The sequence below is a fragment of the Schistocerca gregaria genome, chromosome 3, assembly GCF_023897955.1.
Source record: "Schistocerca gregaria isolate iqSchGreg1 chromosome 3, iqSchGreg1.2, whole genome shotgun sequence".
NCBI classification, from domain to species: Eukaryota; Metazoa; Arthropoda; class Insecta; order Orthoptera; family Acrididae; genus Schistocerca; species Schistocerca gregaria.
Genome location: NC_064922.1, coordinates 955,077,782 through 955,095,939, shown reverse-complemented (window position 1 = coordinate 955,095,939; position 18,158 = coordinate 955,077,782). Strand labels below are relative to the sequence as shown.

Here is an 18,158-nt window from a genome sequence, read left to right as displayed (position 1 = left end):
TCAGTGGCTGCCAGAATAGCCTCTCCATCATGTTGAATGAGGACCCCAGGCACACACACTGATTGCACATGGTGTCCTTTCCTCTCTCTTGCTGCCACTTCTCTAAGGGGTACCATCATTTGGTGTGTGTTTGAACTGCTTATGATATGGTAAGGGATACCATGATGTTGAAACAAAAAGTGTCTGCTATCAAGATAACTAAACAAAAATTTTTTTCTGTGGACTTTAAGACATTCAGATTTGGTATCTTTCAGATACCTCTTTTCAGTGTTGAACACAAGGAGAGAGGTACACTACTGTCTTGGGAAACCATTTAGCTCATATGATACACAGCTGGTACTATAATTTACTCAATAAAGCAAACTGATATACTCTAAAAGCAAAGTGGAATTGCAAAATTACAAGTTTTGTAGATAGTAAACCTATATAAATGGTTTTGTTGTATCTGTTTGTTTCTCAGCATAAAAATGTGACACTTTTCTTGTTACTTTTACAGTAAAACAATCTTTTTTTTCCAGTCATCAATGTCTCTTCCAACTGATGATATTGTAGCAAATTATGTAACCTTCAATCATAATGGACAGCTTTTGATTGCTGGTTGTAATGATGGATCGGTGAGAATATATGATGTTCGCAGTAGTGACTGTATAGATGTATGGCCGGCTCATCAAGGTGCAATTGAATCTATAGAAATGACAGCAGACTTCACTGCATGTTATACCATGGGAAGAGATGGAAAGGTAATATTCAAAATATAACTTTAAAAATTTCCTGTTTTGGCTCTGCTTCAGCTATATTGTTTACCAATATAATATTGACAAAACATTTGTTGTTCTACTACTGTAAGTACTAGTAGTGTTACTGTACTTTCACTGGCCAAACACATCCATAGTGGACGAGATCAATAAATTTGAACTTACTGCCACTATTTTGGATTTCATTGCTACATCTGTAATACACACACACACACACACACACACACACACACACACACACACACACACACACAATGGCTGTCTCTGGCTGTTGAGTGAGTGTGTGTATGTTGCCTAATTCACAAGAAGGCCTTTTGGCCAAAAATTTACTTGTCTGACAGTCTTTTTGTTATGCCTATCTGCAACTCAGTACCACTGTTATATGTTGAATAACAATGTATCCTTTTCATAACACTGTCATTATTCCATCCTGGATTTTTCCATTGTTTGATATTGGTGTATCTGTAATATTCAAAGCAAACAGAACACAAAATGTCATTCACAACACACAGAAATCTTCAGACATAATTTTAACTTTGGATGTACACCAAGCAGGTGTTAATGGGACCAATAATTTTCACACTACAGATAAATCAACTAGTATGTAATGACATTAATCTCTTGAGGCTTTTGCAGATGATGCAGCTATATACAGAGAAATTACAATGGTAGAAAAAACAGCAGAATGCAGGGCGACCTGCAGGGAATCGACACTTGGTACAGGGATTGATAGTTGACCTCCAACATTAACAAATGTAACATATTGCACATAAATAGGCAGAAAGACCATTGCTGTATGACTATATAGTTGCAGAACATTCACTGGCAGCAGTCACATCCACTAAAGATTTGGGAGTATGTGTACATAGTAATTTAAAGACCAACGATGATATAAAAGTAAGTATCCTAAAGAAGTTAGTCCACCCATGAAGGAGGCACCTTAAAAAACACTCTTTCAACTAAACTCAGTCTGGGATTTGTACCAGATAGGATTGATAGAGGAAATAAAAAAAATCGAAGGAGAGTGGCAGGTTTCATCACAACTTCACTTAGTAAGCACAGAAGTGTCAAGGAAATGTTCAGCCAACTTGAGTGACAGATGCTACAAGAAAGGTGGTGAGCATCACAGTGTGGTAGTGATGGGAACAACTGAATGAAAACAACTAATACAGTCAGTTGTTGGAAACCAGCGTATGCATTTGATTGTAGTGTTACATATCATTTGAGTTATTCTTTCATTCTTATGAGTGAAATCACTCTACTGCAGCGACTCAGTGAAAACAGTCAGTTCAGTCAGTCATAATTTTAAATGTTATTTGGAGTATTCATTCATACTATTGAGTGAAATCAACCTGTGGCAGCAACTGAATGAAAACAGTCAACACAATCTGTTGCAGTTACGCATAGTGACTGAATTATTCATTCTTTCTGTTCTAGTGGACTCAGTCTGTATTTTTTACATCAGTTTTAACAATGTATGTCTTCTTTCAGTGAATACATTCATTAGTGTTTTAGTTGACTGAGTTATCCATTCATTCTTCTCCAGTCTGTAATACTTTCATAAGTTGAACTAAAGCAGTGGTATGCAAATGGGGTACACATACTCTTAGAGAGCAGTCCTACCCACAGGGATACATAAAGATATCTAAGGGGTACACAAAAGTTGAAATAAGCATTATACATATTCACTTAATTAAGTGTAAATAGACTAATTCTACTTTTCACCATTTAAAACTAAATAATATAGTGCTCTGTATTAAGTTGTTCCAGAGTTATTTAACATGTAACTAATTAAGGTGAGACATTGATTTGCAGACAGCCACAACAAAAACTGTTACACGGAGCTTTCATCCAAAGTGTTCTCCAGAAAAGAAAGGAAAACACACACACACACACACACACACACACACACACACACACACACATATACCAAAATTGTACCGAACGCTTTCTCAAAAAATTATTTTGAGCAGTTAGTTCATGAGCCCACTCGAAGCGTGAATGGTTAAGAAAGCATACTTGACCTCTTAGCAGCAAATAATCCTGGACAAATAGCGAGTATCGTGACGAATACGGGGATTAGCAACCACGAGGCAGTTGCTGCTAGGCTGAATACCGTAACACCCTCAACCATCAAAAATAAATGCAAAGAACATTTATTTAAAAAGGTTGATAAAAATGCTCTTTAACTCCTTGTTAAGAGACAATCTCCACTCCTTCCGTTCTGATCATGTAAGAGTAGAAAAGACATGGAAAGATTTCAGAGAGGTAGTATCGTCAGCAATTGAGATATAATACCACATAAATTAATAAGTGATGGTAGTGATCCCACATGGTATACAAAATGGGTCAGATCACTTTTGCAGAAGCAATAAAAAAAGTGTGCAAAGTTTTACAGAAGTTTGAAAGATAGCGCATACTTCAATGCGAGATGCTTTTAATAATTTCCACAATGAAACTCTGTCTCAGAAACTGGTAGAAAACTCAAAGAGATTATGGTTATACATAAAGCACACCAGTGGCAAGAGGCAATCAATACCTTAACTGCATGATAACAACGTTGAAGTCTCCAATGACAGTGCCGCAAGAGTAGAATTATTAATCACGGTTTTCCAAAACTCCTTCACCGAAGAAGATGAAGTAAGAGCACGGATTCAGGAAATATCATCCTTGTGAAACACAACTAGCTCTTTATACTCATGAAGTAATGAGTGCTATTGATAGGGAATATCAAATTGATTCCATATTTTTAGATTTCCAATAGGCTTTCGACACCGCTCCTCACAAGCACTTTATGGCCAAACTACATGCCTATGGAATATCACACCATCTGTGCGACCTGATTCATGATTTCCTGTCAGAAAAGTCGCAGTTTGTAGTAATAGATGGAAAGTCTTTGAGTAAAACAGAAGTAATATCCAGCATTCCCCTAGGAAGTGTAATAAGCCCTCTATTGTGACTGATCTATATTAACGACATAGGAGACAATCTGAGTAGCCGTCTTAGATTGTTTGCAGATGATGCTGTCATTTACCGTCTTGTTAAGTCATCAGATGATCAAAACGACTTGCAAAATGATTTAGATAAGATATCTGTATGGTGCAAAAAATGGCAATTGACCCTGAATAAAGAAAAGTGTGAAGTTATTCACATGACTACTAAAAGAAATTTGCTAAATTTCGAGTATGCGATAAGATACACAAACCTGAAGGCTGTCAATTCAATGAAATAGTTAGCGATTACAATTACAAATAACGTAAATTGGAACAATCACATAAATAGTGTTGTGGGTAGAGCGAACCAAAGCCTGCGATTCATTGGCAGAACATTTAGAAGGTACAACAGGTGTACTAAAGAGACTGCTTACAACACACATGTCCGTCCTATTCTGGGGTACTGCTGTGTGGTGTGGGATGCGCACCAGGTGAGACTGACAGATGACATCAAAAAAGTTCAAAAAAAGGCAGCTTGTTTTGTATTACCGCAAAACAGGGGAGATAGTGCCACAGATGTGATATGTGAATTGAAGTGGCAATCATTAAAACAAAGGCGTTTTTCATTGTGACGGGATCTTCTCATGAAATTTCAATCACCAGTTTTCTCCTCCAATTGCAAAAATAATCTGTTGGCACCCACCTACATAGGGAGGAATGATCATCATGATAAAATAAGAGAAATCAAATTTAAGTGCTCATTTTTCTCACAAGCCGTTCGAGAGTGGAACAGTAGAGAGACAGCCTGAAGGTGGTTCATTGAACCCTGTTCCAGCCACTTTATTCTGAATAGCAGAGTAATCATGTAGATATAGATGTAGACTCTATTTTTCCAAGTAATCTCCATCCTGCTCTATGGCCTTCCTCGTGCATGAAACAAGCGCGTGTACGTCATGTCATTACCAGTCCTTGACGTGGTGGTGGAGCCAGAGCTTCACTGTGTGAATTGCCTCCTCATTGTCCTCAAAATGTCTTCTTGAGTTGTAATGCATCTGTCCTTTCAAATGTCAACATCAGCGTGCTTCAACATGTCAGGTGTGACATTTGTGGGTGGTCTCCCTGGCCACTGCAAATCGTGGAGCTCTGCTGAACCACCTTCTGATGACCTCATCCTCCATGCCCAGCGATTAACTGTACTTTTGTTGACAGCAGATGTGTCATAATCTTTGCACTAATGTTTGTGAACATTTCTCACAGTTTCATTCTCTGCAGTGAGAAATTCAATGACGGCATGTTGCTTGTAAGCTACATCACCTACAGCTGGCATATTGCAACTATCCTGCAGCTACACTAGTTGTCGGATATGACAGAAACTTGGCGAGCTCACTCACGAGGCTTCAAATAATACTTATGTAACATTTCAAATCTGTATCAATGTTTTTGGATGAGAAAATAAAATGTGATGCATTACTTTCGGGGAACCCTCATATACTGAAATTTTGGATAGCAGCTTATGTAACCAAAAAGACTGCAAAAGTATCTAATAGAAATCTTCCAAACTTGGAGACTGAATGAAAACCTTCACATGCGCAACTTAACCATCAGAGATGTGTTATTTGGGTGTCTCACATTAAGTGAAACCACTGAAACATAAACAGAGTGAAAAAATTCATATATTGATTAATTGAAAAAGCAGTTGATTGGCCAACTACTAGTTGGAACCAGTTTGTTGCCCTATTGCTGTATTGTGGTTTGCGTTTGAATTCCAGAAGCATACATTCATAGAATAGCCAACCAATATATTGCTTCCTTCTATGGATATGTTGGGAAAATGTAGAAAGGCAAAATAAGAGAGGTTCAAGCTCAACAATTTTCTTCCTATGGAGCACACACAGACGAAACGAGAAAGGAAGGAAGTGACAGTAGTACAGAAAGTAACCTCTGTCACACACCATAAAGTGGTCACAGAATATAGTTATAGGTGTACATAGAGTTTCTGAAGAACAACACAGGAAAGCATCATCTGCCAGTTAAAAACTATACCAAAGGCCATCAAACTTCAGTTCTGAAGTTTTTAAACTTAACTTTTCTATTATTAATTGAATATACATGTTCTGCGAGTATTGCAACTGTCAGAGTTCAAGAAGAATCTAAGAATTCCAATTCCAAAGAAAGCAAGTGTTGACAGATGTGAAAATTACCTTGACAGATGTGAAAATTACCAAACTGTCAGTTTGCAAAATATTAACACAAATTCTTTACAGAAGAATGAAAAAACTGGTACAAGCTGACCTCGGGGAAGATCAGTTTGGATTCTGTAGAAATTTTGGAACACATGAGGCAATACTGACCCTACAACTTATCTTAGAAGACAGATTAAAGAAAGGCAAATCTACTTGTAGCATTTGGAGACTTAGAGAAAGCTTTTAACAATGTTGACTGGAATACTCTCTTTCAAATTCTGAGTGGATGATAAATAACTTAGACAGGAAGAGAATAGAAACTTTTGAAATGCGGTGCTTCAGAAGAATGCTGAAGATTAGATGGGTAGATCACATAACTAATGCGGAGGTAGTGAATAGAATTGGGGAGAGGAGGAATTTGTGACACGACTTGACTAGAAGAATGGATCGGCTGGTAGAAATGTCCTGATGAATCAGGGGATCACCAATTTAGCATTGGAGGGAAATTTGAAGCATAAAAATTGCAGAGGGAGACCAAGAGATGAATACACTAAGCATATTCAGAAGGATGAAGTTTGCAGTAGCTATTTGAAGATGAAGAGACTTGCACAGGATAGAGTAGCATGGAGAGCTGCATCAAACCACTCTCTGGACTGAAGACAACAAAAACAACATACATGTTCTGCAAATCTCTGGAATATGATTAACAGGAAGTGTGATTGTTAATTTTCTTTAGTGTCAAAATCAAGAATGATGCATAGAAAAGTGGCCTGCTTGATTACCTCTGTAGAAGCTGTAATTAATCATATATTATTTTAAAATTTCTTATCAAAATGAGTTCCTGGAATTTTGAAACTAGGTCTTTGTGAGGTATTTGCAGCAAATCAGATCTGCCCACAATTCTGTGTCAGTCTCCTGTAAGACAGCCTATGTCATTTGTCTTTGCATACAGTTCTTTCATCCTTATATGGATCATATAAGCAGCTCAAAAACATTTTGCACCATTATCTTGTCTTACATAGTTTGTGCTTTTTAATTTTAAACTTCTTTCTCAATGCTTAACACTATTACTCACCATACAGAAATGATGTTAAGTCAGAGCCAAACACAACAAAAACACTGCTGTACATTTAAGCATTCAGCCACAAGTCCTCCTTCTGAAGTAGGAAACAAACACATTCACTCAAGCACTACTCACACTCACATGACCACTCTCTCTGCTGTGGCAAGACTAATTTTATTTGTTATACCATTCTGGACTTTCCATTGTTTAGTCTTTCTCATTATCTTTTGACCACAGAGAATTAGTACATGCAGCCACATGTGATATGGAGGTAAATGTAAACTTGCATTTACAGTGCAGATCATGGGTGTGTGTTTCACCTCCAACCATGACTGTAGCAATACAGCTTGTAAAATAAGGAAAAGGTAACCATTCACCTAAATCTAAGTGATGTGCATGGTTGCCTTTCCTTTATTGTATGTATTGCCTCATCCAGGAATTTTCATTATTGTTATACAGTAGAACTTGTGCACACTGTTCAGTCTAATGCTTACGCAGAGAGTGTGTGCACTGTCACCTTATAACAAAAATGGTTATGAGCATGGAAAATTCCCTACTAAATTAGGTCACACCACAGAGACACCATTCAAAAATTTAACTGCTGTGACAGAAAATACAGAAGATTTGAGTCATAGTCACCATCCACAGTCAATAACACTAGTTATCACTACATACGAGGGTTGGAACTTAAATAGTGGCAACTATTTATTCACAACCAATAGAAAAGAGTTATATGTATGCACCAGTTACTGTCCTTCAGAGTAGACACCAGTGTTGTGTAGAACACATTGCCAGCAATGTGGAATGTATAGTATACCATTAGCAGAGCCTGTTCTGTTGATGGTGTGAATGGAGCAGTCTACTGCCTGTCGAATCTCTGAAACAGTTCTGAAGTGAATGACAAAAAGTGGTTCCTTCATCTTCGGAATCAAATCAAAGTCACAAGGACTCATGTCTGGGGAGTATGCTGGATGGTACAGTACTTCCCAGTCCCATCGACCGAACAGAGGAGCCAAAGCTTACGCTGTATGCACCTGCGCATTGTCATGCAAAATGATGGGTGGGTTGCGCAGAAAGTGTTGCCGCTTCTTTTGCAAAGCTGGTCGCAGGTGATGCTCCAAAAACAAACAGTAATACAACTTAAGTCCTTGTGACTTTTATTTGCTTCCAAAGATGAAGAAGCCACTTTGTGGCATTCGCTTCAGAACTGTTCCAGAGATTCAACAGGCAGTATACCACTCAATTCGCACCATCAACAGAACTGGCTCTGCTAACAGCATACTACGCCTTCCACATCACTGGCAGTGGGTTCCACACAACGCTGGTGCCTACTTTGAAGGACAGCAACAGGTGAAAACATGTAACTCTTTTGTATCGGTTGTGAAAAAATAGTTGCCACTATTTAAGTTCCAACCCTCATAGAAATTACAGTTTGTAGGTACTATGAGGAGAATGCAACAAAATTGTTTCACTTCCTTTTCAGAAGCAACTGAGATGTTGTGTTAGTCCAAACAGTGCACAAACATCTCCATGTGATCTGTTTGATCTCTAGTCTAGACACCCATTACAAACAACAGTACATGCCATGCCCCTCTCCCCTCTTACACTGTTACACAGAAAGAAGGTAGGCAATGGAACCCCTGGAATCCAACCTGGCGAAATGCCCTAAGAGCCCATTGAAATCACTATCTGATACTGTACAGAACCAGTAAGGGAGTTAGACTTTCTTGTAATGAAATGAAATGATTGTATGACATTTATTCACCGGGATATCCCCTTCGGGGTTTGGCCGCTGTATCGCAAGTCTTTTCAATTATCGCCTCTTTGGCGACTTGTGTGTCAATGATGATGAAGCAATACGTACCGCTGATCCGTTGTACAAAACACTGTACCCATTAGTTAGAAGGAAGCACAGATCACACCTGACTACAAGAAGAGTAGCAGAAATGACAGAGAAAACAAGCGTCTGAGATCTCCATTCCAGATCAATGTTATAAACCTGTTGCAGAATTTTATAACGTATTATGAGCTAAAATATAGTGTGATATATCAAACAGGATGATCCCTGAAAACATTGCTTGTGTGAAACATGACTCAAACTTTTCTGACATGACATCTCGACAGCCATGAATTGAGGCAATCAGGTAGATATAGTATTTCTTGGCTTCCAAAGAGGAAGTATGATTGCATGGACCGTCAAATAAAATTTGTGTAAAAAATGTATTAATCAGCTACTTTGACAAAATCCTAAAACCATGCCCTGCAGTGAGGTCCATTCTGCCTGATATTTTACCCACCACACCTAGAACAGCTTTTCATGCTTCTCCCACTCCCTCCCATATGCTCCTTGTGCACCCATTTCCCTACCCTATGTCTCCTACCCCTGTGACTGTCCCCACTGTAATACTTGCCCTATGCACCTTCCTACAACCGCCTACACCAGCTCTATAACTGTCAAACATACACTATCAAAGGGAAAGCCACCTGTGAAATGACACTTACCCTGTACCAGCTGTTATGTAAAACCTGTTCAGCATTTTACTCAGCATGACTACCACAAAGTTATCAGTTGCTATGAGTGAACATAGACAGAGGCTCTACACTGGTAATGCAGAGCATGCTCTACAACATGACAGCCATGACCTCGGTCCATTTTGATTTTTCCCCCAGGCACTAACTCCTCAGAACACCACAGATGGGAGCTGGCATTACAACATGTCTTTGGTTCTCACCACCCATCTGGTCTTAATGTACGTTAATATCTTTGCTCTCAGCATTTCTTCGCAGTAACTATTCTTTCCTCACCCCCTAGTTTTCTTTATCTTTTATTTTTCTTATCTTTTTGTTCCACCACCCACCCCCCTCCTACCACCTTTACCACATACAATGCACCTACCTTTCCATTCTTATTAACTCTTTGATGATTTGTCAGTAATCTGTGTCATGCTTATTACCCTACCTTCCACCTCTAAGCTCTCATATGTCACATTGAGATGCAGATGCAGACGGGCACAATGAAAAGACTGTTACAAAATGAACTTTCAGCCAAAGCCTTCTCCATAAAGGAAAACACACTTGCGTTCACACAAGCAAGCATACCTCTCTCTCTCTCTCTCTCTCTCTCTCTCTCTCTCTCTCTCTCTCTCTCTCTCTCTCACACACACACACACACACACACACACACACACACACACACACACACATACACACATTACCACTATCTCCAGAAGCTCTGGCTTGTTGTGCCTGCTGCAACTCAGTGTGTTATGGTGAGTAGCAATCTATTGTTTTCATAATATTGATGATATTCCAAATTGAACTTTCCATTGTTTGATTAAACCCAGATTGATGATATTTTTAGATCAAAATTGGTAAATAGTTACAAAAATTGCAGTGTGGACTGTTTTTAATAAATATGTTGTTCAAAAATAGTGACTGGTTTTTGTTTTTACATATTTATTTCTAAGATTTTTGCATATGGGTCATCAGCATGGGACTGTGCCATGAGATATAAAATTGTACGCATAGAAATGGACTGTGATATTGCTTAGGTTAGAAAGGTGATGAAATCTCTCTTTGATTAATAAGGCTAGCATTTGGAGTAGAATGGGCAAGTAGTATACATTTTGTGTAATGTAATTTTACTTCAGTTATTAAAGATTACATATCACTTTCAGCTTTCACAGCGGAGTCTTAATCAAAGGGGTCAGGTTCTTTGGGAAGCTACATTACCAGAATTATTCAATATGGATGCTATGACAAAACCACATGGGCAGTTGTTCACATGGGATCCTTCTGGCACCTATGTCTTACTGTGTGGAAATGCAGGTGGTGTTATATGTCAAGTAAGTTATTGTGTTATATGTCAAGTAAGTTGTAAGTTGTGTTATATGTCAAGTAAGTTATTTTCCATTTGGAAATTCTTTTTGCCTTTTTTGGAAATTAATCTATTATCTATTTATTTGTTTAGTGTATGGAATTTAAGTACATTTCAGTATTGGATCATTTTATTCTACATTACACGACATTACATATATTCACAGACAAACATCTAGTCCTTGTATATATTTAATGGATTTTTAGGATGCCATTAGGAATTCTTCAAAGTCCCCACTGGTTTGCTTAGGCACGCTGCAGTCACATGGTGGCAAAGACAGCAGTCCCCATTTGAAGAGTGAGTCAGCACATCTTCCATGCCCAGATCTCAGTCAATTCAGAGTTGACCAGATCTTGCAGGGCTGATCAAACCCAGGGACTGCTTCAGTAATATAAGGCAATAGGTGGCAAGTTGTTGGGGCATTTTGGAGCCATTCTCTTCTTCAACAGTTGATGCCAGCCCCAGTGAGACTGTTGAGAGCAGGAGGAGGGTGTCTTGAACGAAGCCTCTTGATACTCAGATTGAGTATATCGATGTGTACCTGTAGTTCAGGGTTTGCTTCAATCTTATGGTATTCCCTGACCAAGGCTGCTTCTCATCATATTTTTGGGGGTGGTATATGACTCAGTACAGTTAGCCATATGGTAGGTGTGGAACTAACAGTTCCTGAAATAATGCGCATGTTGTTGTTAAGTTCAACATCGATTTAGTTCACATGGCTACTGTTCAGCCATACTGCTGCACAGTAATGTGGCGCGGAGTATACCAGGTTCATCGCAGTCATCTTCAGATTTGTTGTGTTGACCCCCAGGTGGATCCACAGAGTTTATTGATGAGGTTGTTTCTTGTTCTCACCTTGGCAGCTGCTTTTGTAAAGTGTGATTTAAATGACAAGGTTCTGTCTAATGTGACCCCTAGATACCTTGGCTCCTTGTTGTGATTGAGGTATGTGTCATTAAAAGTACACATCCAGAGCAGAGCTTCTCTGTTATTGAGATGGACTTCTGTCTTCATGGCATTAGGCCTAAACCTCCATTTACAGAAGTATGCTGCCAGGGCTGACAGATCAGATGTCAGGGTTTCTTCCACTGAATCAAAATCGGCGTGCGTTGTTGCAGTGGCCCAGTGATCAGCATAGCTAAATTTCCTACAAGCTGTTTCTGGCATGTCAGCAATGTATAGGCTGTAAAGCAGTGGGGCTAATACTGAGCTTTGAGGTAAGCCATTTTGAAGGAATTTCTAGGTACTGACTTTGTTTCCCATGATGACCTGGAATCCTCTGTTACCAATCGTGTTACCAATAAGCTTTGTCATTTTTTAACAGGGAATTATTTTCATCAGTTTATAGAGGAGGCCTTGTCTCCAGACGGTATCATAGCCTGCTGCCAAGTCAATGAAGGCCACAGATGTTTTTAAATTTCTTTTGGAATCCCACTTCAGTATGTGTTGTAAGGGCCAGGACTTGGTCTGCACAGCTTCGGTTGGGACGAAAGCGGGCTTGTCCTACTGGGATGGCCGTGAGTATTATCCGTCTGACCGATCCTGTTAAGTAGTACTCATTACAGAAGTTTGTGCACCACGCTGAGCATTGCTGTGGGCCGGTAGTTTTGCATAAGATTTCCCGGTTTACCCGACTTGAGGAGGGCAATTATCTTGGCATGTTTAAGTTCTTGTGGTATGTTTCCTGTCTGCAGTAGTGATGTGAAGAACTTTGCTAACCATATTTTTGTATATTTAGCAGAATTGATAAGAAACTGTGAGAGGATGTCATCTGAGCTGGGGGCTTTACTCAGTTTTGTGTCCTTTATTGCTGCCGAGATCTTTTTGGGGGTGATGTCGCGTGAATCTTTAGTATCAACACTGGCTGTTGCTTTTAGCTTTCTAAGTTCATACTTATTGTTGTCTCTTGGTGGTTTATCCCTTTAGATGTTTTAACAATGTGCAAAGCAATTTTGTCAGGTGTTGTGGGATTTTCTTTTTGAGTAATACGACTGGCTCCCCCTAGTTTTCAAAGCAGGGACCGTGCTTTTCGGCTGGATACTTTAATGTACTGTTCTGCACAGTGTTGCCCACATACGACATGAGTGCCTGTGGTAGGAGCACTGCCAGTACTACTAGTACACTAGCAAGCCTTTAATAAGTTTGATATTAAACAATGTTCCGTCGATTCTAGCAGTGGTGAGAACCACACAGTCATAATTCGTAGCACAGAGCAAATAGTAAACAGTCGTCATGATCGGAGTCCACTACGTAAGTTCATGTGACTGGCCAGCAATATTGGCAATACTCCTGCCACAGGCACTCGTGCTGTACTGAGTGTCACGCATAGCCCCAGAGACTTCTAGGAACAGAGGCCCCCCTGCTGGATGCGGTGGGTCTGCCGATTTAACTATTATTGAAGCTAGCTCGACATTCGTGGTCAGACCCCTCAGCTCGCTGGAAGGATGCACCGGATAGCCACCCTCTATGACTTGAAAGTAGAGAGTACTGTGACGTGGTTTGCAACAGTGGATTTTCGTATGAGATAGGCCACCGATCAGGGTGCTGCAAACAGAGTTCATTGTAGTGCCAACACAGCATATGGGGTGTTATAGCCACTGACACTGCCAGGTGCCCCTGCAGTTCCACCACAGACCGCCAGATCCATCCTGGATTCTGCTCAAATTTAGGTTTCTGTACTGGGGCACGTACACAGAACAGTGTGACTGTACCTGCTTTGTGTTCTGGGGACCAATGAAGGAGCTCCACAGTGCCTCAAACATTGATGGGCATGGGCCTGCAAGAAGATAGGAAACAGGTAAATGCTAAAGCTGATTTTAACAGACAATGGGTTTCTAACATTTGCATATTGAGAGTGTATACAAACCATTCTGCTTGCCCTTTTGAGGCTGGGCAGAAAGGTATTGTGGTAAGGTATTTAATTCCATTATGGATTGAAAAAACTTTTGAAATGAATTGCTCTGTGTTGAGAACCACTATCAGTCAGTAACACCCTCTGTTGAGAAGATCCATATCAAGGCTCCCACTGTAAAAGTCATTGTCTGCTGGATGCAGATGACATACAGGAAGTGGGAGGAGGCGGAGTCCACAATGACCACCCACGTGAATCCCAAGAAAAGGCCTGTGAAGGCAGCTTGTACTCTGTACCTCGGGTTTGTCACCACTGGCCACAGAGAGAACAACTGAGATGAAGTCAGCTTGTGTGCCTGCGAAGCAGCACATTATCGAACCGCCTGTGCAACCTTTTCATCCGTAAAAGGCCAGTAGATGTAGTAGCATGTGAGTTGCTTGTCCTGGAAATTACCCAGTGGGATCATTGCAGGATTTTGAGCACATGATGTTTCAGGGGGAATGACACCACCATCCCATACCATTCATCATGTGTCATTAGGATCACCATGCCATGCTAAACATGAAGTTGGTGCCACTGATGATAAAACAGCAAGGCCAGCTGGTCCTTCATCTGAAAGCTTCAGAGGATGGTGCAACTGGACATATTGCAGGATTCATTGAAGTAGCAGGACATACCTACGTGCAGTTGCAACATCCAGGGAATTCTGAGAAAACCCACCTAACGATTGCTTCAGTTGGCTGTCTAATTCAGGGTTAAGGTGAAACAGTCCATCTGCATTAGAATGATGAGGCGTACTGTGATAGTGAATGGAGTACTAAAAATTTGACAGAGAATCCATTGATGAAGGCAACATGCTGTATGCTCCTCAAATTTTGCCTTAGGTCCAAAAGGTGATGAGCAGTTTATTGTCAGTAATTAGATTAAATTTGTGACCACACGAAAAATGTGTGATTTATGCACACTGTAAATGATAGCCAACAATTCCATTGACATAAATGCAACTGATGCCTTCATACTGTCCTCTAACTTAAGAGAGTGAATGGGCATAATGCCGTGTGGGGATGCATCTTTTGCCAACACCAACAGCAAGTGGGGCTGGTAAATCACAAGGCAGGACGTTAATTAGGGGGCAGATTTTAACTACTAAAAAGCCCAGTGGCATACTTTGGATAGTTGAAAAGTGGCTCCCTATTTATGAAGTCAGTTTAACAGGTGGAATGTGGAGGCTGCCTGAGCAATAAATTATACATAATAATTCACATTTCTACTAATGGATGATAGACTATCATGAAAGGAGCCGCAACTGTACCATTTTTTTAAAAATGTTTATTAAAACATCCTCAGTTACAATTGGTCACATTTTATAACTAGTTTTGATCACATTTAATGATCTTCAGGTCAGATTAATCAATACTGATGAGAAGTCAAAATTCTTTAAAAAGAACACAGTCATAAGCTGTAACATAAAAGAAACAGCACTACAGAATACATGTGCTTCTTCCATTTGCACTTTACTGGGCAGGGTGGTGCAGTGGTTAGCACAATGGACAATGGTTCAAACTCACATTCAGCCATCCTGATTTAGGTTTTCCGTGATTTCCCTAAATCGCTTCAGGCAGATGCCGGGATGGTTCCTCTGAAAGGAATCCGATTTCCCTCCATATTCTTTCTTAAATTGAGATTGTGCTCTGTCTCTGATGATCTAATTGTCGATGGGGTGTAAACACTAATCTAGTCCTCCTCCTCCATTTGCAGTTTCTGTGGGGTTAATAAAGTTAGCATCTGGGCTTTATCTAATTTAATCATCTTGGTATTGAAGTTCTTTTTTTCCGTGTTTGCTTTAACAATACATATGTTTTTGGATAGGGTCCGCCTTTAGCAAAACACAGTTTTGTTTTATAACCCAAACATGTTTCACTGCAGTTGCAGCATCCTCAGTGGGCTTTTATTTTCCATCTTTTTACTACCAAACAAAACTGTGTTTTGCTAAAAGTGGACCCTATCCAAAAACATATGTATTATTTATCTAATTTGTTTGATTTTAGACCCTTGATTGGTGTGCATACAGCGTAAGAAGAATTAGGAGATTTTTGCAATGCTTGAAAGTAATTTGGGGAGGGGGTGATATTTGTCTTGGATATGGACAGCAGTGACTCCATATTTTATGACCTTTATTTTGAGCTGCTTTATTTCTACAGTGTAGTTTTTCTGTACAACCCTCTGCTTCCTGTTATGATGGTAAGACTCCATTCATGTAAGAGACATGCCTTTACTGGCATAATATTTTAGTACCTCAAGTAGAATTTTATTGTCTGCACAACATTGTCAAGGACACAGAATATACTAACTGTACAATTTTTGTTGTTTATATCTGCCAGGATTTGTGATATCATATAGTGCTTTCTCCACAGAGGATCCTCTGCAAAAGCCTAAGTAAGAGGTCATTACCATGTCGCACAATGAAACTGGTGATGTGGTTTATCTCAGTTTTATAGGTGGATATAATTCTTGCATATTTAAGATTGTCAGGAAATGTGGCTTGTGTAATTGGTTTCAAACAAGATTTTAATACCTTCACATTTGGTCTTTTCATAGTGCTTAATCATGTTTATAATTAGACATTTCAATTGCTTACAATGAAGAAGGAATGGAAAATAATATTCAGAATTTTATTACAGAAAGGTGTAGAATGAGCTGCCTATGTTGTGGAAAATAGTACCCAAATTAAATCAGATCAATGTTTTTAAGCAACTGAAATTTATTTAATTCTCAAATATCGCATTAATTATCAAAATATGAATGTCAGTATAACTAATGAAACCTGAAAGTAGAAAATGTTTGTTTATACTGTTTTTGGAAGTGTGATAAACACAAAACATGGAACGACATGGAGGGAAAAGTTACAATCAACACAACATCATCATATCTTTGTACATATTCTGTTAGCATTATTAACACATTTGGTACTGCATATTACACCTTGTCATGTTAAGTGTTGTTTCCTTTTTGTGGAGGTATGAGATCAGGAAAATGTCTTCCTAAGAAATGAAGATATGTTGTGCATTTCATATATGACTAGCTTACAAATAACATCAATTACAATTAATAATCACTTGCATTCGTTTGTCTGTACTGTAGTGTTGTTGTTGTTGTTGTTGTTGTTGTTGTTGCTGTGTTGGTGGTGTTTGGGCTAGTTACAGATATTCAAGGGCATTATTTACTGATCCTGCCAATCCCATTCTATCAGTAATGGATATAAAGTACTTGTTAATAAAACAGAAAGAAACTTCCACATGGGAAAAATATATTAAAAACAAAGATTCCAAGACTTACCAAGCGGGAAAGCGCCGGCAGACAGGCACATGAACAAAACACACAAACACACACACAGAATTACGAGCTTTCGCAACTGGCAGTTGCTTCGTCAGGAAAGAGGGAAGGAGAGGGAAAAATGAAAGGATGTGGGTTTTAAGGGAGAGGGTAAGGAGTCATTCCAATCCCGGGAGCGGAAAGACTTCCCTTAGGGGAAAAAAAGGACAGGTGTACACTCGCGCGCACACACACACACACATATCCATCCGCACATACACAGAAACAACTGTGTATGTGCGGATGGATATGTGTGTGTGTGTGCGCGAGTGTACACCTGTCCTTTTTTTCCCCTAAGGGAAGTCTTTCCGCTCCCGGGATTGGAATGACTCCTTACCCTCTCCCTTAAAACCCACATCCTTTCATTTTTCCCTCTCCTTCCCTCTTTCCTGACGAAGCAACTGCCAGTTGCGAAAGCTCGTAATTCTGTGTGTGTGTTTGTGTGTTTTGTTCATGTGCCTGTCTGCCGGCGCTTTCCCGCTTGGTAAGTCTTGGAATCTTTGTTTTTAATATAAAGTACTTGTTAAATAGATTTGCCACACTATGCCCATCGGTCACTAATGTGTCATCTACCCAAAGTGCTATTTGCTCCTGTTCCTTTCTGGTTTTACCAGTCTCCTCTTTCACTATATCCCATATTGTTTTTATTTTGTTCTCTGACATTGCTATCTTCTTCTCGTAGTGTATTTGTTTAGATGTCTGAATTACTTTTTTTAAAATATTTTACAGTATTCCTTGTATTTAGCTAAATCATCAGCATTGGAGCTATTCTTGGTTGACAGATACATTTTCCTTTTTGTCTTACAGGAAATCTTTATTCCTTGTGTGATCCATGGTTTTATTATAGACTTATGTTTAATTTGAGTAACTTTTAGAGGAAAACAGTTTTCAACCATGGTACTGACATTGTTCATGAATGTGTTATATTTTTTACTCATGTCATGAGCACTATAAACATCTTTCCAGTTCATATCTTTGAGCAGTTTTCTAAAACACTCAATTTTTGGTTGATTTAATACTCTCCTGTACTCAGATTTTGCAGTCTTGATAATCTGCTTAGAATTTACATCTAAAACAAGGAGCTGCATGTCATGATCTGACAGTCCATTTATTACAGGTTTTAT

General features: G+C 39.3%; 1 protein-coding gene across 1 annotated transcript in view; it reads left to right on the top strand.

Moving 5' to 3' along the window:
* The window catches only part of LOC126355725 (WD repeat-containing protein 91), a 219,661-nt gene that overhangs the window by 193,958 nt on the left and 7,545 nt on the right, over positions 1–18,158 (top strand). The window contains exons 10-11 of the mRNA XM_050006093.1: positions 519–740; positions 10,612–10,779. Coding sequence (XP_049862050.1) covers positions 519–740; positions 10,612–10,779 — 390 coding nt within the window. The remainder of the gene's footprint in view (positions 1–518; positions 741–10,611; positions 10,780–18,158) is intronic.